The sequence below is a fragment of the Malaclemys terrapin genome, chromosome 1 (assembly GCF_027887155.1).
Source record: "Malaclemys terrapin pileata isolate rMalTer1 chromosome 1, rMalTer1.hap1, whole genome shotgun sequence".
NCBI classification, from domain to species: domain Eukaryota; kingdom Metazoa; phylum Chordata; order Testudines; family Emydidae; genus Malaclemys; species Malaclemys terrapin.
This window is the reverse complement of record NC_071505.1, coordinates 41167420-41194806: the sequence shown is the minus strand read 5'-3', so window position 1 is coordinate 41194806 and position 27387 is coordinate 41167420. Positions and strand designations below refer to the sequence as shown.

The window sequence follows — 27387 nt, the reverse complement described above, 5'->3', positions numbered from 1 at the left end:
AACTTTTGAACTAATTAGTTCCTGAATGGATAATAGGAAAGAAATGTATGAGTGAATTTTCTGAAATAAGTAACTTTCTGCAAAAACAACTTTAGCTTAAATTAGATTTAAGATCTTACAAAAGCATTATTATAGGAACTATGGCTTTGTCTCATATATTTTATTATTATTATTACCGTTATTTATCATGCAGGAGTGACTAGAGAAGCCAACCAGATCAGGGCCCCACTATGCTAGGCACTGTACAAATACATTGTAAGAGACAGTACCTACCTAAGGTTTAACCATAAAAGATGAATAAATCTTGGGAGGGGAATAGAGGCACAGAGACATGAAGTGACTTGCTCAAGGTTACATAGCAGAGCCAAGAATACAGTCCAGTCCACTGCCATAGCAACAACCTCTTCAGAACACAATGCTTGAAATGTTATGGTCAGACGAAGGATTTAAATCATGCGTTAAGCATAAAACTCAGTACAGCCTTAACTATGGAACCACTGGGATGCCTCCATAATTTAAAGGTATTTGGAATATAAAGTCAATCTAGACAATGATTTTAGTGTACTAACAAATCAACATCAACAAATTTGTCAGAGTAACAATAGCTGTAACTTGAAATGAATCAGAGTGAATTTACTGGATAAAAATGGAAGTAAATGAATAGTACATATTAATCTAAATGTAATCAATATCTTAAACTCCACCTTTTTTAAGGTTTGCTACAAATTAGTTTTATTTATGTTCATTAAAAGTTGTTTAAATAAAGGCTGATCTAGCAGTGGATCTGTTTCCTGGATTTAGCTCTATCTCAACTCTCAGCTCAACAGAGGCAAAAAAAAAAAAAAATCCTGTGGAAGTAAAGTAACATAGCTCAGCATCTGGTTTCTGGGGAAGGGAGGATCTCATACTGTACTAAAGCAAGCTGCTTATGCAACACCAAGAGTAATATTTAGATCTACTTGGCCAGAAGAATAGCTGCTGTTGTGTGTATATGGAGAAATTAAGGAAGGATGTATCTGGGAACACACACAAAATTCCTCCCAGAACTTGTAAATGAAAAAAGTAAAAAGCCCAAATTCTGAGAGTAGCCATCTTTTTTAGACACGTTCCATTATCAATATTCGGAAGGAGAAAATGAACTGAAATACTGGTCATCTAAAGTTTCTTTTAGTAAATATATGAAGATTTGTGTCTTTCACTTCCACTCCACATGCTCTCTCTCAAACATTCAGCTGCTGGGGCTTTAATATCTTCCAATGATTTGCAGAGCAAGGTATATTGTTTGGTTATTTTAGGAGAAAAAAAAACAGACACAGAACTGGGGAGACAGGGCTTTTACAAAGGAAGAAAATTATATCAACAGATTGAAGAATTTGTGGACACACCACAAAGCAGACTACTGTTGAAACTAGTCAGATAATAAACTAAGTAGCAAACAGAAGGGGCTTTGTCATTAACCCTAATGATCTGTCCATGGAAAGGGCCAACTGACTCACCCTTGCCCTTCCACATTGATCCACTTGGATACTGTGCCCTTGTTTTAAATTCAGAATGTGAAGCTGTGCAAAAATTTCTTACTTATATTCTATTCAAACATCCTTATTTATATCTTTACCTAAATTGCTTTGTTTAAAGTTAGGTGGCTTTTTTTCTCTCCCCCTAAAAAGCAATCAGATAAAAAGCACACTGCTTCAGCTTTATTTATGTGACACAACACTGACATCCAGAGGCTGACAAAGTATATAGTGGGTTTGCATTATCAGAAGCCTTTAATTTATCCAGCCACGTTTGAATATTTTTGGTAAGACTGCAATCACCATTCCAAACCTACCTAAAAGCCCAGCTGGAGACAGTACATTTTTTAAAAAACTGCATCATCAATAAGCTTCTTGGTTTGGATTTATCAGATACAAAGGTATCTGACTCCTGTCTGGTTTACAGAAATCCAAACCCACTATTTTTGCAATAAATTTTATCTGAAAACTTCAGAGACTCAACCAACCACCTCTATCTAACCCTAAAATTCTAATGGATTTTACCATCACTTAAAGAGGATTCTAATATGCATATGCTTGTTTTTAAATACAACTCACAAACTAACTTTTTGTTTTAAAATCAGAGATATTTAAATCCTAAATTTCTAGTGGTAAAGTCCACTGCGCCATCCTAGGTGGTATAACTGTAATATAATTATCTTACCTTGTACCATAATCAAAGTATCTTCTGGCTCCTGAAGCAGCTCATCATGTTTTACAAAATGAACAGCTATTTTTCTTTGCCCCTGATTTTCTGTATCCCACACTTCAGAATCATACCACAATGAATTATGTACTTCTGGATTTGGAGCTGAAGCTGCACAGTCTCTTAATATTAAGTCAAAATCATCTCCATCTGGAACTTCTTGCCTAAAACATTTTAGAAAGCAATAGGTAAATAGTAGCAGCTTCTCTTTCAATAGTCTAGTAGCTGAAATGCAGTACTTTAAACAAACAAGATATTGAAATATTATTATAACAGCAGCATATACAGGAAAATTCACCTTTCCACACTGATCTTTGACAAAAGATAATATACAACAAGTTGTAGCAATTTAAGGGTTTGATGGTGCACAGCAAAGGTGTGGAGTGTTGTGCATATAAGCTCAAGGAAAATTAGTCCTGCATGAATGAGCCTGCTGCTGCATGCCAAGAAAGCTAATCCTGTCTATCAGCAGGGGTAAAGCCTAATACCTTCATCCAAGCCCACACTGAAATCAACAGAAAGATTCCCACTGACTTCACTTGGCTTTGGAATAGGCCCTAAAATGGTCACATAGCTACATGTCTCTTTAGCGTTGAAACCCAGATTATCCAACTCTATTTTACCATGCATTCTGCAAAAAAAGAAAACAAGAGCAGCAGCTGTTTGAGACCACTTTCCACTGCAAGACAATACCTTACTTTGTGCCACACATAACCACTGTTTGCACTTGTGCTGGAGTGCAAACACATTGCATTCCTTGCTCTGCATGGTGGAATAGATTGCAGGATCAACCCAAGGTATAAGTGTAATTATGAACACAAAGATATTGGATTGCTTATGAAATTTTAACAGCAAATGTTCTGGCACACTTTCTGTTTGGGGGGAAAAGCCTTATTGGCTTTGAGTGGAATAGCAACAAGGAGACACGAAACATCATTACAATGAAAAAAAAGTTTTTTTGTTTTTTTTTAAGGATGTCAGAAACTCAGAATATCTCTATTTAAAAAAGCATTTACCCACACCAATTCCTGCTCCCAAAGAAATCAAGGGCAAAACTCCAACCAGAGCATGACTGTATTGCATGCAAGAGTATTCACTAATTGTGTCTATTTTTTTCTTCTATTGACATTTGTACCCAATGTATTTATTTATTCATTTGCTACATGATTTTTAATTTTTAAGAACAAAGTTGTAGTCCCTGTACTCTGTGAGTGTGTGTGTGTAATTCTTGTAGTCTAGTCAGGAATTTGCATTTCACAGGAATTCCATTTTTTCAAAAGCATTTCATTCTGAATTGGAACAAATTATCAAATTTTGAAATTTTCTCACCAAACAAAATTTTTCAAACTTTTTTGTTTTGGGTCAATCAAAACATTTTGGTTTTAAATTTTTCATTTTTTAAAATATTTTATTTCAAATAAAATAAAAATATAAAAATAAAATTAAATATGAAATAAAATTTTGAAATGAAAAGTAACTGACATGAAAAGCAAAATGTTCTGACTTTACTGAAATGCTTCAATTTTTTAAAAACAGTATTTTGTCAAAAGTGACGTTCCAATGGAACGTTTTGATTTTGATGTATCAGCATTTTCCTATTAAAAAAGTTCTATACAATTTTTGACAGCGCTACTCAAATGAAGAACGCTCTTTTTTTTAAACCAGTAACAGCTTTAATTATTAATTGTAAAATATAGATGTCTAATAAAGGACAATGTCATTATATTGTTAGAACTGAAGTGTACCATGGATTATTAAAATAGGGTTACCATATGTCCTCTTTTTCCTGGACATGTCCGGCTTTTCGGCAGTCAAATCCCCGTCCGGGGGGAATTGCCAAAAAGCCGAACATGTCCGTGCGCCGCCAGAGCCCGGGAGGGGAAGTGCCCGGCTGGGGGCGCAGGGTCCGGAGGCATAGGGGCTGCCCAAAGCCCGAGCGCTACCAGCTTCATGGTTTGCCGGGCAGCCTCCAGACCCTGCACCACCGGCTGGGTGCTTCCCCTCCCGGGCTCCAGCTGCGCTGGGGAAGCGCCAGCCGGGGGCGCAGGGTCTGGGGGCTGCCCGGCAAACCCTGAAGCCGGTAACCCTGGGGCAGCCCTTTCCCCCTGGCTGGGAGTGGGAGGGAGGAGGGGGCGGAGTTAGGGTGGGGAAGGGTCGGAGTTGGGGCGGGGCTAAGGGTGGGGAAATGGGCGGGGCCAGGGCCCGTGGAGGGTCCTCTTTTTTTATTTATTAGATATGGTAACCCTAATTAAAATAAAGCTCATTCATTGAAGACTTCACTAACTCAGCCAGAGGTATGGGCCTACTACAGAAGGGGGTGGTTGAGGCTGAGGTCAGACTAGATTATCATTTTGACCCCTTCTGGCCTTAAAGTCTATGATAATAATACTTAGCTCTCATATAGCACTTTTCATCAGTAGATCTCAAAGCAAATCACAATCTTTAATGTATTTATCCTCACAACAGCACTTTGAGGTAGGGAAGTGCTATTATTCCCCATTTTACAGATGGGGAAGTGGAATATATGGGTCCCCCTGATACCATGATGGAATGCCCCTCTCCTCAGCTCCATTTATAGAGCAACTTCCAAACAGTGCTTATGCAGGTTTGGGGGGAGGCAGAAACAGGATGAAACTCCCCACTCTGGCTGTGACTTTTCAAGTATGTGTTCAGATGCAGTCAGAATTTAGCCCAGTTTGTAAAGTACCTTGGGCTGAAAGCTTCTGTATAAATAACATATTGTAAGAAAATCTCACAAGAGGACCATTAAGCACCAATAATACTGCACAGCGATATATACAGTGCTTTACATTTTCACCATATAGAGGGCTCGATCTTGAAAGAAACTTAGTGGTCTGGCCCCATTTTAGCAAAGCATTTCAGCACATGCTCAACTTTAAGCATTTGAGTAATCTAAAGTTAAGCATGTGCTAGGTCAGAGAGCGTATCAGTTTTCAGGATCAGCCATGAATGAACATTATTAATCCTCACAACCCTCCTCTATAAGAAAGGCATTATCCTCCTTTTAAAGATGGGACACCAAGAGATGTTAAAACTCCTTCCAAGGCCACAAGGTGATTTTATGAGAGCTAGGATTAAAACCCAGAAGTAAGACTCTTAGACACACATACAACCCATAGACTACTCTGCTCTTCATGATGTGCTGGTGAAATTATGTTAATATTATTTAACACATTCAATGCACTTTCTTGAAACATCAAAAATTTTCTGAATTTTTACTTAATTTGCAGTAGTGAGTTTTGCCAGGACAAAATTGATATCTGACAGTTTTCAAATAATATTTTTCCCCCTTAAATAAAATAACCTTGAAAATAAAGCCAAACTCTGTCTCTAGTTGTACTGGCAGTCTCCACCATTTTAAACAGCAAAGAGTCCTGTGGCACCTGTAGACTAGCAGACGTATTGGAGCATGAGCTTTCGTGGGTGAATACCCACTTCTTCGGATGCATGTAGTGGAAATTTCCAGAGGCAGGTATAAATATGCAAGCAAGAGTGAGTCAGGCTAGAGATAATGAGGTTAGTTCTAGCAGAGGGCCCTGATTGAACTAACCTCGTTATCTCTAGCCTGACTCACTCTTGCTTGCATATTTATACCTGCCTCTGGAAATTTCCACTACATGCATCCGAAGAAGTGGGTATTCACCCACGAAAGCTCATGCTCCAATACGTCTGTTAGTCTATAAGGTGCCACAGGACTCTTTGCTGCTTTTACAGATCCAGACTAACATGGCTACCCTTTTGATACTTTCCACCATTTTAGAATTCTAAAAGCCAAAATACAGATAGTTATGTGGATACCAACAGGGGTTATTATGATGGGATACTCAAAAAATTGTAAGAGCAGGGTTAGATAAATCTTGCTTCTAGGTCCTGGGCAAAATTGAGTGCCAAATTTGCGTACTGGAACAGAAAAGACGGTTACTCACCGTTGTAACTGTTGTTCTTCGAGATGTGTTGCTCATATCCATTCCATTAGGTGTGTGCGCGCCGCGTGCACGATCGTCGGAAGATTTTCTACCCTAGCAACACCGGCGGGTCGGCTGTGGAGCCCCCTAGAGTGGCGCCTTCATGGCGCTGAATATATACCCCAGCCGACCCGGCGCCCCCTCAGTTCCTTCTTGCCGGCTACTCCGACAGTGGGGACGGGGGGCGGGTTTGGAATGGATATGAGCAACACATCTCGAAGAACAACAGTTACAACGGTGAGTAACCGTCTTTTCTTCTTCGAGTGCTTGCTCATATCCATTCCATTAGGTGACTCCCAAGCCCAACTTAGGTGGTGGGGTCGGAGTGAGACATTGCAGTGTGCAAAACCGCTGATCCGAAAGCAGCATCGTCTCTGGACTGCTGCACTAGTGCATAGTGAGCTGTAAATGTGTGGACTGATGACCAAACCGCTGCTCTACAAATGTCCTGGATCGGAACTTGTGCCAGGAAAGCCGTCGAGGAAGCCTGGGCCCTCGTGGAGTGAGCGGTGAGGTGCGGTGCTGAGACACCTGCCAGGTCATAGCAAGTCCGGATGCAAGACGTAATCCAGGAGGATAGGCGTTGTGAGGAGACCGGTGAGCCTTTCATTCGGTCGGCCACTGCAACGAAGAGTTGCGTCGTCTTTCTAAAGTGCTTTGTGCGGTCAATATAGAAGGCCAGGGCCCTTCGTACGTCCAGGGAATGCAAACGTTGATCCTGGCGAGTGGCATGTGGTTTGGGATGAAAGACCGGGAGAAAGATGTCCTGGTTGATATGAAAAGGAGAAACCACCTTAGGGAGAAAGGCAGGATGTGGACGAAGCTGCACTTTATCCTTGTGAAAAACTGTGTAAGGGGGCTCAGATGTAAGCGCCCTGAGTTCAGAAACACGCCTTGCTGAGGTGATGGCTACGAGGAAGGCTGTCTTCCAGGATAGGTACAAAAGTGAACAGGTGGCCAGTGGCTCGAATGGAGGACCTGTGAGCTTGGAGAGAACCAGGTTGAGGTCCCACGTCTGAACGGGCTGACGTTGTTGTGGGTACATCCGGTCTAAGCCCTTGAGGAATCTAACGACCATCGGGTTAGAGAATACCGAGGACGCGAGTTCCCCTGGGTGAAAGGCCGATATAGCGGCCAGGTGAACTCTAATTGAAGATATCGCCAACCCCTGCTGTTTTAGGGAGAGGAGATATTCCAAAATGAGAGGAATGGGTGCCTGCAACGGGGACGTGGCTCGTTGTTCGCACCAACAGGAGAACCGCTTCCACTTGGCCAGGTACGTGGTGCGTGTTGAGGGCTTCCTACTGCTCAGCAGAATCTGTTGGACAGAGTGCGAGCATTGCTGCTCTGCCTGGGTGAACCATGGAGCAGCCACGCCGTGAGGTGGAGTGATTGCAGGTCGGGGTGACGCAGCCGGCTGTGGTCCTGAGAGATGAGATCCGGACACAACGGAAGCGGGATCGGTGTCTGAACCGAGAGTTCCAACAGTGTGGTGTACCAATGTTGTCTCGGCCACGCTGGAGCGACCAGAATTACCTGTGCCTGGTCTCTGCGCAATTTGAGCAGTACCTTGTGGACCAGAGGAAACGGAGGGAAGGCATAAAACAGGTGGTCTTTCCAGGGAAGGAGAAACGCATCCGAGAGGGAGCCCGGAGCTCGACCTTGTAGGGAGCAGAACACGTGGCACTTCCTGTTGTCTCGAGATGCAAACAGGTCTATCTGGGGAAACCCCCACTTTTGGAAGATGGAATGTATGATGTCCGGACGGATAGACCACTCGTGCGTCTGGAAGGACCTGCTGAGTCGGTCCGCTAGAGTGTTCTGGACTCCAGGGAGGAACGATGCCGTGAGATGGATTGAGTGGGCGATGCAGAAGTCCCACAGGCGAATGGCCTCTTGGCATAGAATTGACGAACGTGCTCCTCCTTGCTTGTTGATGTAAAACATGGCCGTGGTGTTGTCGATGAGAACTAACACACATCGGCCACGTAGGAGGTTGAGAAATGCCTGGCACGCCAGGCGCACCGCCATCAGTTCCCGAACATTGATGTGCAGGGCTAGCTGGGGTGCAGTCCACAGGCCCTGGGTATGGTGTTCGTTGAGATGGGCGCCCCAACCCAGAGATGAAGCGTCTGTGACCAGGTGCAGAGAGGGTTGTGGGGCGTGAAATGGCATCCCCTCGCAGACCACATTGTGATCTAGCCACCAGGTGAGGGAGGTCAGGACCGAGATCGGGACCGTGACCACCATGTTCAGGCTGTCCCGATGTGGTCGATATATTGACGACACCCAGGTCTGGAGTGGGCGAAGCCGAAGTCTGGCATGCCTGGTTACGTACGTGCAGGAAGCCATGTGACCCAGCAGGGTAAGGCACGACCTCACCGTGGTAGTTGGGAACGCCTGGAGCCCTTGAATGAGGCTCGTGATGGTGCCAAATCGGTTGTCTGGCAGGATGGCTTGTGCACGTCTGGAGTCTAGAACTGCGCCTATGAATTCTATTCTCTGGGTAGGTTCTAGAGTGGATTTGTCCTTGTTGAGTAGGATGCCCAACTCGTTGAATGTGTGCACTATTATGTGGACGTGAGCTTGAACTTGCTCCTTGGTGCGACCGCGTACCAGCCAGTCGTCTAGGTACGGGAACACCTGTATCCCTTGCCGACGAAGGTACGCTGCCACGACAGCCATACATTTCGTGAACACTCTTGGGGCCGAGGATAGGCCGAAGGGAAGGACTGCAAATTGGTAGTGCACCGCATTTACCACGAATCGCAGGAAGCGTCTGTGAGGTGGGTAAATTGAGATGTGAAAGTATGCGTCTTTCATGTCGAGGGCGGCGAACCAGTCTCCAGGATCGAGGGAAGGGATAATGGCCCCCAGAGAGACCATGCGGAACTTCAACTTTACTACGAATTTGTTGAGTCCGCGCAAGTCCAAGATGGGCCGCAGACCTCCTTTGGACTTGGGGATCAGGAAGTAACGGGAATAAAATCCCCTGCCCCTTAACTCTATCGGAACCTCCTCTATGGCCCCCATGGCCAGGAGCGTAGAAACCTCCTGTATAAGAAGTTGCTCATGAGAAGGGTCCCTGAAGAGGGACGGGGAAGGGAGGTGGGAGGGGGGGATAGAAGAAAACTGGATAGCGTATCCCCTCTCCACCGTGCGGAGGACCCAACAGTCCGAAGTTATAAGGGACCAAGCGCGGTGGAAGTGGGAGAGACGATCCTGAAAGGAGGGGGCTGGATCCTGGGGGATGACTGGGGCGCCGTCCTCGACCGCACCTTCAAAAGTTCTGTCTAGGACCTGAAGGTGGTCTTGGTGGCCCCTGGTTCTGACCGGGTTGAGGGCCAGCCCATCTTCTCCTACCACCTCGCCCTCGCCTCCGGGCCGAGTCTTGTCTCTGACGAGGCGGGGGGGGGGGGGGTAGAAGCGCTGAGGCTGCGGCCTAAATGGTCTGCGCTGAGGGCCCACAACATGCATCCCCAGAGAGCGCATGATTGTTCTCGAGTCCTTGAGGCTCTGCAGGCGAGAGTCCGTCTTGTCCGAGAACAATCCATGTCCCTCAAAGGGCAGATCCTGTAGGGTTTGCTGCAGCTCCGGAGGCAAACCCGAAACCTGAAGCCAGGAGATCCTGCGCATAGCGATACCCGAAGCCAGGGTCCTCGCAGCTGAGTCTGCTATGTCCAAGGAGGCCTGCAAGGAGGTCCGAGCCACCTTCTTGCCCTCCTCTACCATGGCCCCAAACTCTTCCCTGGACTCTTGGGGAATCAACTCCTTAAACTTTCCCATAGAGTTCCAGGAGTTGAAATTGTAGCGGCTCAGTAGCGCCTGTTGGTTTGCCGCTCTAAGTTGTAGCCCTCCGGCTGAGTATACCTTACGGCCAAACAAATCGAGCCGCTTAGCCTCTTTTGATTTAGGCGCTGCAGCCTGCTGGCCGTGGCGCTCTCGTGCGTTCACTGATTCCACCACCAGTGAACACGGTTGGGGGTGGGTATACAAGTACCCATAGTCCTTAGATGGGACAAAGTACTTCCTTTCCACCCCTCTCGCTGTGGGTGGGATAGAGGCAGGAGTTTGCCATATCGTATCCGCATTGATTTGTATCGTGCGGATCAGGGGTAACGCTACCCTCGATGGGGCATCCGCTCCAAGGATATTCACGATCGGGTCGTGCACCTCCACTATCTCCTCCGCCTGCAGGTCCATATTACGGGCCATCCTGCGCAGAAGATCCTGGTGAGCCCGAAGATCTATTGGAGGTGGGCCTGTGCATGATGTGCCCGCCACTGCCTCATCCGGAGAAGAAGAGGAAGATGCCTCCGGTGGAACAGGATCCAAGGGCTGGTCCTGGTCTCTCTGTTCCTGGGCTGGAGCATCACCTGCGCCTGGGTCCAGGGCGTCAGGTGGTGCGGACACAGAAGCCTCCATGCCCCCTGGCGGAGGCCGCGAAATGGTAGACTCCGGGGCCCCTCTGATGGAGTGACCGGAGCGAGAGGTCGAAGCAATTGGAGCCCCTTGCGCCTGATGGTACGCCCACGGGGTCCAAAACGACCAGTGAGATGGGCCATGAGAATGGTCCTCTGCCATCTCCTGCCAATGGCCCAAGTCCTGTTCCTCGGCTTGCCCCTGAGGGGGGTATGCCGATCTCGAGAGGTCCTCCAAGGAGTGGGACTCCGATCTCGATGGCCACGGCGGTGCCGAGAGCGTCGAGACGATTCCGATTGGCTGCAGTGCCGCACGGTGCCGGTCCGGAGATGATCTATCTCTACGCGGTGCCGGCGATCGGTGCCGGGACCGCGACCGGTGCCGATGACCTCGTCGGTGCCGGGAGTCGGATCTGGACCTCGACGAGGACCTGGAGTATGCCCGGTGCCGGGAGCGGCCTCTCGACGTCGAGCGTCGACCGTAGCGGTGCCGAGAACTACGTCTCGACGTTCATCGGTGCCGACGATCATAGCGGTGCCGAGACGTAGAGCGGTGCCGCGAAGAAGATCTTGGCCGCGAGTACGACCGGTGCCGAGGCGATATTCGGTGCCGGGACTGCGAGCGGCGTGGGGACCTGCTTCGGGACCTGGATCGGTGCCGAGGTTCCAGCCCTTGCGATGGAGGGCGCATCAAGGCAGGTTTCCCCCTCGACTGGACCGGGCGAGTCAACGGTGCAGTCGGTGCCGGTGGTTGAGGCGGTGCCGGCTCCGTGAGAGCTATTAAGTCTCTCGCCGCCGCGAAGGTCTCTGGAGTCGACGGGAGGCACTGTATCACCGCCGGTCTCGGTGGAGACGCTATCTGCACCGGACTCAACGGCCTCGGCGCCGGAGTCGACGGTGCTGGAGGCACCTGTTTCCGGTGCTCCACCGGCGGACGCGGCTTTACCCCCGGCACTGGGGGAGCCGGCGTCTTCGGCACGGATGTCCCCGTCTTATGGGCTTTTTTATGCCCCGGGGATAATGACCGGCGCCGAGGCACTGCTTGCGGTGCTGACGAGGTCCGGTGCCGGGGAGGCTTGTCTGACGCCACTCGCGTGGTCGTCATAGCCGGTGCCGCCGGGGCACTGCGCACCGAGGTGCTAGGTGCCGGGGCCTGACTTGTAGATGGAGCGTCCGGACTAAGTACCGCCTCCATCAGGAGTTGCCGGAGCCGAAAGTCCCGCTCCTTCTTGGTCCTTGGTCTGAAGGCCTTACAGATCTTGCACTTGTCTGTTTGATGGGACTCTCCCAGGCACTTCAGACAGGAGTCGTGCGGGTCGCTCGTGGGCATAGGCTTAGTGCAGGAGGCGCACTGCTTGAAGCCGGGAGCGTTGGGCATGAGCCCGGCCCCGCGGCCGGGGGAGAAAGGGGGAGACGACCCCCTTAATCCCTTGAACTACTTAGAACAACTAGAACAACTTTTAAACTATTTAACTATTTAACTATAAACACTATAACTATAACTATAACTATAACTGTGATACAACAAACTAAGCTAAGGAGAGTGGAGAACAGCTAAGCAGCGCTCCACAGTTCCAACGACCGTCAGGGGCAGTAAGAAGGAACTGAGGGGGCGCCGGGTCGGCTGGGGTATATATTCAGCGCCATGAAGGCGCCACTCTAGGGGGCTCCACAGCCGACCCGCCGGTGTTGCTAGGGTAGAAAATCTTCCGACGATCGTGCACGCGGCGCGCACACACCTAATGGAATGGATATGAGCAAGCACTCGAAGAAGAAACTAGAATTCTGGAGCCACTGAATAGAACTTAGTAAGCATATCCCATATGACTACAGTTTTCCCCAACTAATTTCAGTAAATTTCTAAGCCTTTGCTTGAAACGAAATGGATTTAAATTCAACTCATCTTCAGTTTTAAAAGAAAGATGAAAATATTTAAAAGCTTATCTAAGATTCCTAAAACAATCTGAGCAATCTGTAACTTTTACTGTTATTATGTAAAACACTTACAGTGAGTTGCATTTTGAACAATAAAGTTTAACGGACTGATAGAGCTTCTGGGGTTTAAAAGTTCTGAGTTTTGCTCTAATGCGATATTGTTGAGGAACTGAGCTGTTCAAGATAGTATTCAGTGCTGTGTCATCTAAATGCTGATGATCTGTTAATACTGTAAAGCAATAAAAATACGAGCTATTAAGCAATGAAACAATATTTGGAACAATACAAGTGCACAATAAAGTGAGTGGATGGGACCATCACAGGGATGTGTTTAAAGAATTTTCACTACCGTTTTTTTTTTTTAATTTAGAATTTTCTTGAAAAAGGTAAAAATACTCTATTGGATCCTAAAGTCTGTAAGCATCTTTGAGAAATTATTTTAGCAGAACCTTTGAGCAGCTGTAGCTAAAACTGATAAGAGTTCTAAGTAACTCAGCTGATGGCTGCAATTCCACTTCCCATGGAACAGAATGTTAGATTTGCAAACCCTGGTAAAGTAAAATCGTGGTCTTGCAGCACTTAAGCCAGTTTTGACCAATCAGATGTCCATTTTTATGAAAAGCGTGGCAGGAACAGGTATTAGCTGAATTGACAGAACTTTTGAGAAATATATCTGTTGCTGCAGTCTCCACTTTACAAGTGCAGTGTTTCAAATGGTTCCTTTGGCCTTTAAGACATAAGACATTCCCAAAGTCTGCAGTGATTTGACCCTGGGTGAAAAGGATTCAAGTAGGGGAAAATCCTACATATTTTAATAAGAATAATTTTTGAAATGTCATAATTTCTTCCCATTTAAAAATGTTCCAACACAATGAAATGAACGCAATAGGATATTTCAACAAAGGTGATTGGAACAAGATACTAGCAATTGAGAGGATGAAAGCACAAGGCTGAACATATTAGCATCCCATAGACATCACTGCTCAATTTGTTGTGTGGGTTTATCTACATCTAAATGTATATCGTCCTTAAAAAACAACATTCATAATGGAAATTAGACAATTACAATTACTTGAACAGTTTTGTAAGCTAACGTCTCAACATCCATCCTTGTTATTTATAAGTAGGCTTGGCAGAATTCAATTTTTATTTTCTTATAATTCTGATTGATAATATCTATTTTTATTTTTAAGCTTTTTCTATTTTTTAATCATTTTAAATTTTCACATATATGGGAAATTATGGGTGGGGTGGTCAGACAATTGGGAGGGGTCAGACAGTAACGATTCAAAAAGTTAAAGCTTTCTAACCACTAAAACACAAACTGTCAACATCACATGTCAAAATATACAAAGCAAATATCCTTACATTAAACCCCAATAAGTTCTCTAGCAGCATTTTTGTTATTTGGACCATCTGTAAATTTTGATTATCATCAATGGAAATATTTTTTTCATCACATTGAAACTGAAATTTACTGAAATTTACAGATAAACTTCAAATCCTTCCGAGACTATTTATAAGAAGTCTACCACCTTGGTATAAAAAATGTTTCCTACCTGTAACAGATAACTCCTGGCATCTCTGTGAATATGACTGGTCTGTTAAGAAATGACATATTTTGAAGGAAAAATAGTTGTGTTAATTGAGTATGACATTGCTACTAACCACTTAACATTGTACGATTGCTATTAATTCTGAATTATAGATAACTGCTGCGTTTCAGTTAATAGGAAAAAAATAATGTCATCACTGATGAAAACTTGCTACTCTACGTAAAACTTCATTTATATTTGTCTTGATGTCATTTGTAGTTGAGAAATTTCTATATTTTTAGTTGTGAAAGTCTCTCTCCTATCTACATTGTAAGTGGTAATGGCATCCCCTAATCATTCAAAAATCCATCTGCTTTTGTATTTTATTTTATTTTTCATAGATGTTTTGTTTGTCCACTAACTAGACCAAATACAGTCCAAAGGCAGATAATTGAGATGTATGATCATATGAGTGTGTCACTTAAAGTGTTTTAAACCATGAAAGGTGCTTTACAATAGATTAATACCTGCATCTGACAATGCCTCTTACCACAAGAGAGTCCATTCCATTCTGTTTGGGCAAGACCTGCTTTTCATTATCTCAATGTCCTTTAGGTTTTGCTCAAACTGTATAGGACAGGGGTCGGCAACCTTTCAGAAGTGGTGTGCCAAATCTTCATTTATTCACTCTAATTTAAGGTTTCGTGTGCCAGTCATACATTTTAATGTTTTTAGAAGGTCTCTTTCATAAGTCTATAATATATAACTAAACTATTGTTGTATGTAAAGTAAATAAGGTTTTTAAAATGTTTAAGAAGGTTCATTTAAAATTAAATTAAAATACAGAGCCTCCCAGACCGGTGGCCAGGACCTGGGCAGTATGAGTGCCACTAAAAATCAGCTCGTGTGCCGCCTTTGGCACACGTGCCATAGGTTGCCTACCCCTGGTATAGGAGAAGAGACTAACAGTAAAAGGCTTCATCAGGTGCAGGTATCTTTATTCATATATAATAATATTTATCTTAGATTTATGTTTACATGTGTAGACCTGCACACAGTGCATGTTAGTACAGCCATCGTTGCTTGTCACATTTGAGCTGCACTTTTACTTTCATCCAAACCTTGTATTCTATATTTGTTAACAAATAACAGTATTACAGTAAACATCTCTGCAATTAGATTTCATACACTATAGGCTATCTGGTGCCTTTTTACAGACATAGATTTCAAGGACACTGAAACATGCTTTTTTCCTGATCAACAGCTCTGGACATTAAATTCTCCTGCCTGGTAGACTGAGTTCTAGAAATAATTTATTCACTATCCTCACTGTTCCTGACCGCATGAAAAGTTCAGAAATCTATAACTTCATAATCTGACAGCTAACAGGTAATTTGCTTTAAAACAAACCCAACAACTTTTTTCTTAGTCTTGTAGCAATTCTGAGGTTCTGTCTACATGGTGGTCACCACAGTAGAATCTAAGAGCAATATGGGTCTCCTAAATAGATGCGGTTCTACAGGATTCAATTGTACACAAAAGAGAATTAATATAAAAGAGAACTATTGAAAAGGTATATTAAGTATGAATCCAATAGTAGCTGCAAACTTCTCCCTCCAATTACAAACTTTTTTAAAAATAAAAAAGTATGTACTGAATTTCTAAAACCACAGCATCATTCCCTTAAACATCTGTATATTAACTCATATGGGTCTATTGGCTTTTTGATGAGTGGGAGATTTATGCAGATAACATACATAGAATGAAATGGAAGCAACACTCGTGAAATTCCCAGAAAGGAAAATAGATTATAGAATCTTAGTTCTTCAAAACAGAGATAGTGACTATTTTGCTACTATTCCTATGTGTCATCATAGGCACAGGGCAGCCTCTTTCTAAGAGACCTTACTTTTTATATGAATTTCCTTAAACCAGCATTCTGTTTTTTATGAACATGCTTCCTGTTAAGGGCTTGTACACAGTGGTGTAATGTGCTATGGGGGTGTGCTTTCTGAAGCACACTAGTTGCACGTTAATTGGTGTGTGTACTGTGCTGGTGCGCACCAAATGTTCTCTAGTGTGCTTTAACACAGTGCTGTTTGAAAACAGTGCTACATTAAAGTGAAGTGAAGATCTTACTCTCTGTGTTTAAATAACTCTTTACCAAGTCGCTTTTAACATTCATTTATTTACATGACAAACATTCATTTGCATGACAAACTTCTGCTGGGAGATAGAAGAATAAGTGAATATTGGTTTCTGGTCTAATAGGTCCATGTGTATCTTGTATCTCCCAAATACTTTTTGTTTAAATGAAAGAAAAACACTCCAAGTCTTCTTTAAAGCAATATTAAATATAACATGACCAGTACTATATTTATGTAGCAAGAGGGAGTGAATCAATTTCCAATTGCTCTTACATGATAGATTGCTAAAAATGCCATCCAATTCCATTGAAGACATGCTCTCCACATTTTGAGACTCTGCGAGATTCACAGAATCCATGAATCTATAAAGAAAGAACAAAGATTTTAAAGATATGAATATATACATTTTCTGTGGTTTTCAATAGATCTAAAAGGTATCAAAGATGTGAACCTTTTATTCACAGAGTCCAGCTTGAATGTTTAGATATAATAGAAACTCTTGTATGGACATAAAACAGAAAAGAATCCAAGGGCATGTTTATTGAAGATGCAGTAGGGGAGACCCTCTGAATCAATATCCTATATAGTGCAAAGAGAGAACTGTGCTGCTGGAAGTGCAGACTTTCTGATGAAATATAAAATTGAGACCTTGAACCTTAGCTATTCTTTGCCTATGGGCCCTAATTCAATAAAGTATTTATTGATGTGCCTTGCCTTAAGCATGGGTTTAAATCTCACTTACTTCAATTAGACCTAAGCACATGCTTTAAGTTAAGCAAATGCTTAATTATTTTGCTGAATTAGCACCTTCATCATTAAAAGACCCCATGCCACTTTTAAAAAGAGTATTATGTTTACAACACCTGCTAGCTTGGCTAAATCATAACTTGGACCATTATTATTTGTTAATCTAAACTCCTCTTATAGTTTCATTTGGAAAATTTAATCCTCACTTGCCTACCCTCTTTTGAAAACTGTTCTATGGTGTGGTAGTGCCAAACAGCAACCTCATTCCACTCCAGAAACGCTGGGTGCTTACATGTAATCAGTCCCTAAAGCACTTACAAATGTAAATAGCTTAATGTTTATTGGAATTAAAATTCTAAAATACTGCATTTAAAATGTCCAGACTAGTCTCAAAGATTATTTACAGAACTTACGCTTTTAGTTCTTTGACATCTGGATTATTTTCTGGCAAGACCCTAATTCCTCGACCATAACAGGTGCCACCATGAAGATGAAATTCTACATAGGAAACATCAGGCTGGTTCTCAGCACTGGCTTGTTTTGTATGCAGACTGTAAATTCTCAGAAAGCTTCCAACCTAAACAAACACATGATTTCATAATACAAAATGATTAGAATTATCATGCTTTTCTCCTAGAAAAAGCCTATGAATCCTCAGAATCAATCCCCTTGTCTACTTTTACTCCACTTTACTTTTACTCTCAATGTTAAGCTGGTGTTCAACTGTCCCATCAGCTGAGGAAGACTGGATCTGGCTTCCTGCAAAGTCTATCAATTCTGCTCTCCAAGCAGCCAAAGTTGCTGCTACAAAGCAAACAAGGCCAAGGACTTCCTCCCTGGAAGGACAGAATACATTTTTATAATTGCAATAAGACTCTCCAGAGACAGATCTGTGTTGTAATTTTCACGTACACATGGTTCATTTGATAGCACTCAGTATTTGGCTCAGGGCCGCCCAGAGGATTCTGGGGGGCTGGGGTCTTCGGCAGCGGGTCCTGGGGCGGAAGGACCCCCCGCTGCCGAACTGCCGCCGAAGACCCGGAGCAAAAGAAGCTCCGGGGGCCCGGGCCTTGCGAGAGTTTTCGGGGCCCCCGGAGCGAGTGAAGGACCCAGCTCCAGGGGCCCTGAAAAACTCTCGTGGGGGCCCCTGTGGGGCCCGGGGCAAATTGCCCCACTTACCCCCCCCTCTGGGCGGCCCTGATTTGGCTTCATGTCCACCACAGCACTAGGAGTAAATTAATGCAATAAATTTTACACCTCACCATATCTTATTGTTCAATGAACAAATAATCTAGTTTGGAGCACCAAAGAACCAACACTTTTCACAGCTCCCTACCTTTGACACTACTTCTAACACTGCCAGACTTTCTCTCCAAGGGTCAACAATAGGTACAGTATTCCCCGCCTTGCTTAGAATCAGTTCTGTTATCTCACAACACACTCTTGCCAAATTACAAAAATAATTTTAAATCTATTTAAAAGATAACTTCAAAGACAAAGGAGGTCCCAGAGGATTACTGGTGTTTCACATATTTTCAGAATGATTATTTTTTATTATAACAAAAATAAATGGCAGTTTTTTTTATAAGGTAGGCAAATTGGGTGGGTGGGGTTAACTATGTTGCTCATTTTCCTTTGACTTATTTTAATGATTTAGGAATATAATTTACTGTTTTCCATATCCTCGTTGAAAAATATCAGCCAGGATTCAGTTGATAGGCTGACAGTTACGCAGCCTTCTTTCAAGTTGCAAATATTTAATAATCTGGATTTATATTTGCTCTAAATACCTTTGAAACATGACTCATATATGCAAATTATAGAAGACTCTAAATTCACACTGGATTAACCTCAATATTGCAGGGGTCACAATTAAAAAGTTCTGTTTTGACTGTCTGGTTTAAACACAGAATCGTCCACACTGGCAGAAATTTTGTAAGTGCACTCATAGCACTTATCGGGCCAGATTCTCAGCAGGTGTAGACTGGAAAAACTCAATTGAAGCCAATGGATTTATGCAGATTAGTATTAACCAATGGTGTGGCCCATTATTTTTATAGCCACACCTGTTTTGCATTACAGTTTACAGTGGCTGCAGTCACAGTTCAGGAGACATTCTTTGTTACTTACACACCTAGAGAATTATTTTCTTTTTAAATAAAAATGTATGATTACGTGTTTTGCATTTGTTCACTTAGATGATAAATATTTAAAGTTTGAGGGAGCAAGAGGGAAGGGACTGGAGATAATGGCCTGCACCTTTAAAAATCAATGGGAGACTTGCAATTGTCTAAGCACAGAACCAGTCCCAAGACAGGGACTAACCGAAACTAACGAGTCTTGAAGACAGATTTAAGAGTCTACAAGGTGCAAAGTGTCTGGGAGTGCATTCCTGGAATATGGGGAATGGTGACAGAAGACAAAAAGTTGCTTCTGAGAGGAGGATATCAACAAAGCATCGAAATGAGATGAGTTGGCAGAACATAGGTTGTAGGTGGAGAAAAGGAACTGTAGTCAGGAGACACACTGTACAGAACTTAGAAGAGGAAGTTAAAGAGTTTGAGCTTGATGCAGATGAAGACCAGAAGTCAGTGTAACTTTTCAAGAGAGCAATATATATGCACACAGTTAAGTGGAACAGTGAATAAAGAAGATGATTTTTCCAGTAGCATGATGGGTAGACTGACTGGCGCACTGTGAAGGCTGAAAGAAAAGCTATTCAAATCTTTAAAAATTAAAAAAAAAAAAAAATAGTACTTATTTTATTTCCAAACCACCATCCACTACTCAGGATACTGATGATTGAGAAACACCATTACAATTATTGTAATAAAAATCACACTCTTCAAATTAAATTGGGACAACCAGAGCAGACTTAGATATAAGAACAGCCATACTGGGTCAGAGGTCCATCTAGCCCAGTATTCTGTCTTCTGACAGTGGTCAATTCCAGGTGCTTCAGAGGGAATAAACAGAACAGGGCAATCATCAAATGATCCATTCCATGTTACCCAATCTCAGCTTCTGCCAAACAGAGGCTAGGGATATTTCAGAGCATGGATCTGCATCCCTGACCATCCTATTGAGGGACTATCCACCATGAATTTATCTAGTTTTTTTTTTTAACCCTGCTATAGTCTTGGCCTTCGCAACATCCTCTGGCAAAGAGTTCCACGGGTTGACTGTTCGTTGTGTGAAGAAATACTACCTTTTGTTTGTTTTAAACCTGCTGCCCACTACTTTCATTTGGTGACCCCTAGTTCTTGTGTTATGAGAAGTAAATAACACTTCCTTATTTACTTTTCCCAAACCAGTCACGATTTTATCGACCTCAATCATATCCCCTCCTTAGTTGTCTCTTTTCCAAGCTGAAAAGTCTATCCTCAATGGAAACTGTTCCATACCTCTAAACATTTTTGTTGCCCTTTTCTGAACCTTTCCCAATTCCAATATATCTTTTTTGAGATGGAGCAACCACATCTGCATGCAGTATTCAAGATGTGGGCATACCATGGATTTATATAGAGGCAATATGATATTTTCTGTCTTATTTTCTATCCCTTTCTTAATGATTCCCAACATTCTGTTAGCTTTTTTTGACTGCCGCTGCACACTGAGTGGATGTTTTCAGAGAACTATCCACAATACCACTCAAGAAAGAGATCTTGGAGTTAACAGCTAATTTAGACCCTATCATTTTATATATATAGTTGGGATTATGTTTTCCTATGTGCATTATTTTGCATTTTTCAACATTGAATTTCATCTGCCATTTTGCTGCCCACTCACCCAGTTTTGTGAGATTCCTTTGTCTCTTTGGAACTTTTGATTATGATATCCTAATGGCCTGAAATGCACTGATTACATTCAATTAGTTCTCTGACTAGAGATTCTATAGTCTTCTGAGTTTCCTGTGAGGCTAACCACTTGTTTTTCCATCTTGGTCACTTGAGATTAGCTGTCATTACTGACTGGTATTATCAACAACTTACTAAGCAAATGGTAAAGTGCCAACTATCTTTAAATTCTGGGATCATTCCTTTTACTAAGAAATCAAGTTTGGACAATGAAGAACTTGCCTAATTACTGTTTACTCTCAAACCTCCCGATTTAGGGATGGTGTTTGGTACATCAGTGCTTATTCAATTCCAGGTACACTTGGACACCAATGACATAGCAGGTAGATTCCAATCTCCCTGTTGGCTTTCCTTAGAGTTGAGACTGTTCTAATCAGAGTCTTAAATTATCTGCTGGATTTAAAATAAACAGCGGACTGTTGTGTTTATGTTGGATCTCTCAGTAGTCTTTTTATAGGCCAGACCAGTCACTAAATTACATTGCTACCCTTCATTCCTGGAATGTTTCTTGAAGTAAATCAGTGATAATGGGCAAATGTGTTTCATCAATGAATTGGAAGTGTGGTTTCTTTCAAGGTTCTATACTATCCGTTTGGCTTAGACTTTCTACCACTGTGTCAGAAGTCAGCAACAGACTGCACTTTTGCTAGGGAGGTGCTATGGAGTGGAAACTGCTCCCTTCCTGAAAGCTGTCTCTTCCTCCTTTGAAAAAGTATAAACATCCCTTACACCTTAAAGCTTTGGATTCAGAGATGTTTACATTATATTTGTCACCACCTCTTCCAAGCCTCTTCCTCTCTTTTTTAAAGTTGGATTTCTCCATCTGATTTCATGTCTTTGTATTTTAGGAGAGTATTTTATTAGTTTCATCAGAATGTTAACAGTGGTAAGCTTTTTTTTTCTTCTCTCTCTTTTTAAAACTGAAATGAGAACTGAGAAGTTTTTTACTGCCTTTTTGAACAATCCAGAGGTAAAGACAGCACCAGGTAAAAGGCAGATGTTTGCAGAAATTAATACTACAGAGTTTGGGGGGAATTTGGAGGGAAGTAACCGGTTGGGAGTTGTGGAAAAGTTAAAAGGTAATGGTTGTGAAGATGTTAAAGAGTAACAGTTGTGGTGTTATAAGAAGGAAGTTTTTGGTTTGATGATAAAACCCAGTTATGTAGATGAAATTATTTGTTCAACTTGGTACAGTCACATTGAGTGGAACCCTGGTAGTTAAACAGATTATACAAGGGGGTCAGGTGGCTACTGCCACCACTATGTGTTTGTTCCCAGGAGCCTTTATAGCTATTCTAAGGGAAAATGGGCCCTTTTCCCACAGAAATGGTCTGTAAAGGACTGCTGGCACCACATACTCTGATCTATATTATTTGACTATTGGACGAGTTAATCAAACTCACTAAAGGAACGTAAGGAGTTTCTATTGGAACTTAACTTGACTGTCTCTGATTGTACAAGATGGGAGTGTAATCGGGGTAAAGTTGTGTAAAAAATAATAATAGCAGTGCAAGGAATGTTAAGATCAATGGTTGTGGTTGTGAAACCCTCATTTCTGTATTATTTTATCTTCATGGCCCCCACTTTTCTATTGTTAATCTCTCTGGTTCTCTAATTGTTTCTGTCTGCTGTATAATTAATTTTGCTAGGTGTAAGTTAATTAGGGTAGTGGGATATAATTGGGTAGAGAATTATGTTACAATATGTTTGGATTGGTTGGTTAAATTTTCAGTAAAATGATTGATTAAGGAATAGCTGAGAATATACAAACAGGTCAAACAGGAAGTGGCGGGAAGGGAAATTGGAATCATGCTTGCTGGGGGGGGGGGAACAGGAACAGGGAATAGGGAATGGGGAACAGGGACACAGGCAAGGCTCTGCGGTATCAGAGCTGGGAAGGGGGACATGGGGTAAACGCTCTGTGGCGTCAGAGCTGGGAAGGGGGACACGGGGTAAATGCTCTGTGGCGTCAGTGTTGGGAACGGAACACTGGGGAACAGACTATCGGTTTACAGAGATAAGTCCAACTGGTGTGAAGGCCTTCATAATATGCTTGCTTGCAAACTAACCCCAATAAACATCGCATTGCCTGCACTCAGGACTTCTGTTCTTTTTATGCTTGCTGTCTGCATGACAAGAACCAGAGAAGTGGGAGGGTGACGGAAAAGCCCTCTAACAGTATTTAGAAAGATAAATGTTTGTATTTGTTTTTCCCCAGCTTTCCAAGTAGCGGTATAGTGAGATGACTGCACGAGCCTCCAATTTATCCATACGGAGCAGCCCGGTAGAAACAAAACACATGAATCCAGCCAGAGACAAGTGGGAAAATGTCACTGACTTAAGCAAATTGTCAACCTGGAGATTTTGCTGTTTCAGTTCCATTTTCCCCAGACTTGGTTTAAGCATAAATCTTTTTACAGGCTAATTCTTAGCAAAGTAAGAGTAAGTATGAAATGAACAGCCTGAACTTCAATGAGAAATCATCTAGTGGATAAGGTTAACCCCCTAAAAATATGGGGATAATTTCCATCTGATACATTTAGAGTCATTTGGGCTTGGTCACCCAATAATCTAATTTGTATTTTTTTAATCGCTATCCTGGATTTAATACAAATGTGATATATCCTGGTGTGTGTGTGTGTGTGTGTGTGTGTATAAACACACACACACACACACACATAAAAGCAATGTACAATATATTTTTACTTTTTTTTTGCCTACTGAGTAGGTGCAGAGGAAAGTCTGAGATATGTGATGAATGAGTGATTAATCTTGTTGAGTTAGGGATAAGTATGTACTAGGCAGCAGAGGTAGAGCTTTGGCTGGTGCCAATTGCTCTTTTCTTGGGCTCAGCCTAAACACCAGGCCACTAGAATACTGGGATGAGAAGAAAAAAGAAAACAGTTTAGTACACAGAATCTGATTCTTCCAAAGAAAACAGAACTTTACTTGAGGGAGAAGAAAGGCCAGGTTCCCTTTCTCTTAACTTCTTTCATTTTCCTTTTCCTTCTTGCCCTGAGCTCCAATATGCCAAAGCATTTAAGCATGAGAGTGGGTCCATTGCAACCAATGGAACTATTCACATGCATAATTTTGTTCACATCCTAGGAGCTTTGCTGTTGTTGTGGGAACTTCCCTGTTTCCACCTAAAAAAGTTAATAAAATACAGTTTAATACATACTTATTAATTACCTTCCCTAATATTACTTTCTCCCACCACACATAAACAATTGCTTTAAATTGCTGGTAGAATGGTATCAAGAATAAAGCGAAGCTGGTGCATACAATTATGAACGTGAAAGGAGCTGGTTCATGAGATAATCTCCCTATTAAGATGTAGTCTGTGCTGTGAAAGCATTTGTAAGACCCATGACCTACAAAATCATCAACCCCACCATTAACTTAAACTAAAAACAGGATAAGAATAATCCAAGAGTAATTAGGATTAATCCTGCAGTGAGACCATAGGAAGCCAGAAAGAAGCCAATTAGAAACAGCTGAAAAACTGTCAAATTAGGAAAGGTAGAAGGTCAAAGAAAAATATGAGTAATTTTGAAAGAATAGATCTTACTTGTATGGAATTCTTTGCATCAGACTTAGGCCTGGTCTACACTATGACTTTAATTCGGATTTAGCAGCGTTAAATCGAATTAACCCTGCACCCGTCCACACAACGAAGCCATTTATTTCGAAATAAAGGGCTCTTTAAATCGATTTCTGTACTCCACCCCGACGAGCGGAGTAGCGCCAAAATCGATATTGTCATTTCGAATTAGGGTTAGCGTGGCCGCAATTCGATGGTATTGGCCTCCAGGAGCTGTCCCACAATGCACCATTGTGACCGCTCTGGACAGCAATCTGAACTCGGATGCACTGGCCAGGTAGACAGGAAAAGCCCCACGAACATTTGAATTTCATTTCCTGTTTGCCCAGCGTGGAGAGCACAGGTGATCACAGATAGCTCAGCTCATCAGCACAGGTAACCATGCAGGCCGATAATCGAAAAAGAGCACCAGCATGGACCGTACGGGAGGTACTGGATCTGATCGCTATATGGGGAGAGGATTCAGTGCTAGCAGAACTTCGTTCGAAAAGACGAAATGCCAAAACTTTTGAAAAAATCTCCAAGGGCATGATGGAGAGAGGCCACAATAGGGACTCATATCAGTGCCGCGTGAAAGTCAAGGAGCTCAGACAAGCCTATCAAAAAACAAAGGAGGCAAATGGTCGCTCCGGGTCAGAGCCGCGGATATGCCGCTTCTACGCCGAGCTGCATGCAGTTCTAGGGGGGGGCCGCCACCACTACCCCACCTCTGACCATGGATTCCGAGGCGGGGATAATCTCATCAGCTACACCTGAGGATTCTGCGGACGGGGAAGAGGAGGAGGAGGAGGAGGAGGAGGAGCTTGCGGAGAGCACCCAGCACTCCGTTCTCCCCAACAGCCAGGATCTTTTCCTCAGCCTGACTGAAGTACCCTCCCAACACTCCCAAGCCAATATCCAAGACCATGACCCCATGGAAGGGACCTCAGGTGAGTTTACCTTTTAAAATATAAAACTTGCTTTTAAAACAAGCGTTTTTTAATGATTACTTTGCCCTGAGGACTTGGGATGCATTCGCGGCCAGTACAGCTACTGGAAAAGTCTGTTAACGTGTCTGGGGATGGAGCGGAAATCCTCCAGAGACATCTCCATGAAGCTCTCCTGGAGATACTCCAAAAGCCTTGCCACAAGGTTTCTGGGCAGTGCAGCCTTATTCCGTCCTCCATGGTAGGACACTTGACCACGCCATACTTGCAGCAAGTCATCTGGTATCATTGCATTACAAAGCCTGGCAGCGTATGGTCCCAGTGTTTGCTGGCATTCAAGCAACATCCGTTCTTTATCTCACTGTGTAATCCTCAGGAGAGTGATATTGCTCATGGTAACCTGGTTGAAATATGGGAATTTAATTAAGGGGACAGAGGTGGCCGTTCCTACTGGGCTGTTTGCCTGTGGCTGAAAAGAAAACCTTCCCTGCAGTTAGCCAAGCGTGGGGGGGGGGGTGGAGAAGGGGGAGGAATTAGCCCTGAGCTTTTCGCGTTTGGCTAGCAGGGATCTTCCCTGTTACCAGCCACGCGGTGGGGGGAGGGGTACAGCGATCATCCCAGATAATTCATGGCGGGAAGGAGGGTGAGGGGGTTAGTTTGGTTTCTGCAGGGATCTTCCCTTATACCAGCCATGCGGTGGGGGGAGGGATAAAGTGATCATCCTAGAGAATTGGATGTGGGGGGTTAGTTTGTTTTCTGCTGCTGAAGGTTAACAGGAAAACCGCAGCACTCAACGGGCTTTGCTTGGTATGTGGGAAAGGAGGGCGCAGAAGCCGAAAGACAATGGCTTACCATGGCTGCATGAAAGCTGAATTCTGTTGCCCGGACCTGCGTCTGTAATCTGTAACACCAAAGCCACAGGCACTCGATATTAAGATGGAAAATGCGACCTTGTACTGAAATCACATGTGCTATGTAATGTGAATAGTGTTGTTCACCATGAAAGAGTATAAGCATTGTTCTGTAAAATGTATCATTTTAAAAACTTCTCTCCTTTTTTTCAACCCTCCCTCCAGGGTTTTTCTGCAAATTTTTCAAGCCTCCATCCCCAAGAATATCTCAGATAAGGCGGCGGAGAAAGAGGACGCGAGACGAGATGTTCACGGAAATAATGGAATGCACCCGCAATGAAAGAGCTCATTTGAATGAGTGGAAGGACACGGTATCTAAATTTAGGAAAGATGCCAGTGAACGTGAGGTCATGAGGGATGCTCGAGATGAGAGGTGGCAGGCTGCAACGCTGGGGCCGCTGCATGATCAAACGGACATGCTCCGGCATCTGGTGGAGCTTCAGGAACGGCAGCAGGATAATAGACTGCCGCTGCAGCCGCTGTATAACCTCCCTCCTCCCTCACCATGTTCCATATCCTCCTCACCCAGACGTGTAAGAACGCGGGGGAGGAGGGGCTCCGTGCACCCTCCCACTCCACCCCAGTGGATAGCCCAACCAAAAGGCTGTCATTATATTGAATTTTTTCAGTGGCCTTTTACTTCCCTCCTATCCTCCTCCCAAACCTCACCAAGATTACCTTGTCGGTTCTCTCCCTATGTTTATAATCAATTAATAAAGAATACATGATTTTTAAATGATAGTGACTTTATTTCCTTTGAAAGCAAGCTGGGGGAAGGGGGAGGGTGGGTTCCTTACAGAGAATGAGTCAATAAAGGGGGCGGGTTTTCATCAAGGAGAAAAACAGAAATTTCACACTGTAGCCTGGCCAGTCATGAAACTGGTTTTCAAAGCTTCTCTGATGTACAGCGCTTCCTGGTGTGCTCTTCCAATCGCCCTGGTGTCTGGCTGTGCGTAATCAGCAGCCAGGCGATTTGCCTCAGCCTCCCACCCCACCATAAAGGTCTCCCCCTTACTTTCACAGAGATTGTGGAGCACACAGCAAGCAGAAATAACAATGGGGATATTGGTTTGGCTG

General features: G+C 43.4%; 2 protein-coding genes across 5 annotated transcripts in view; one reads left to right on the top strand and one right to left on the bottom strand.

Moving 5' to 3' along the window:
* POT1 (protection of telomeres 1) overlaps positions 1-27387 on the bottom strand; it is a 160054-nt gene that overhangs the window by 16229 nt on the left and 116438 nt on the right. For all 3 annotated transcript variants that reach the window (XM_054022891.1, XM_054022902.1, XM_054022897.1), the window contains 5 exons: positions 17426-17589; positions 16539-16627; positions 14143-14184; positions 12656-12812; positions 2200-2405 (listed from right to left, as the gene is read on the bottom strand). In XM_054022891.1, the coding sequence (XP_053878866.1) occupies positions 2200-2405; positions 12656-12812; positions 14143-14184; positions 16539-16627; positions 17426-17589 (658 nt within the window). The remainder of the gene's footprint in view (positions 1-2199; positions 2406-12655; positions 12813-14142; positions 14185-16538; positions 16628-17425; positions 17590-27387) is intronic.
* LOC128834298 (uncharacterized) lies at positions 206-27039 on the top strand. Of its 2 annotated transcripts, none has more exons than XM_054022910.1 (3): positions 206-521; positions 23088-25402; positions 26476-27039. In XM_054022910.1, the coding sequence occupies exons 2-3, from the start codon at positions 25189-25191 to the stop codon at positions 27036-27038; spliced, it is 777 nt and encodes a 258-aa protein (XP_053878885.1). In that variant the 5' UTR covers positions 206-521; positions 23088-25188; the 3' UTR covers position 27039. The 2 variants fall into 2 exon arrangements, with proteins under 2 accessions (XP_053878885.1, XP_053878891.1); XM_054022916.1 differs by lacking the exon at positions 206-521 and adding an exon at positions 15445-15507.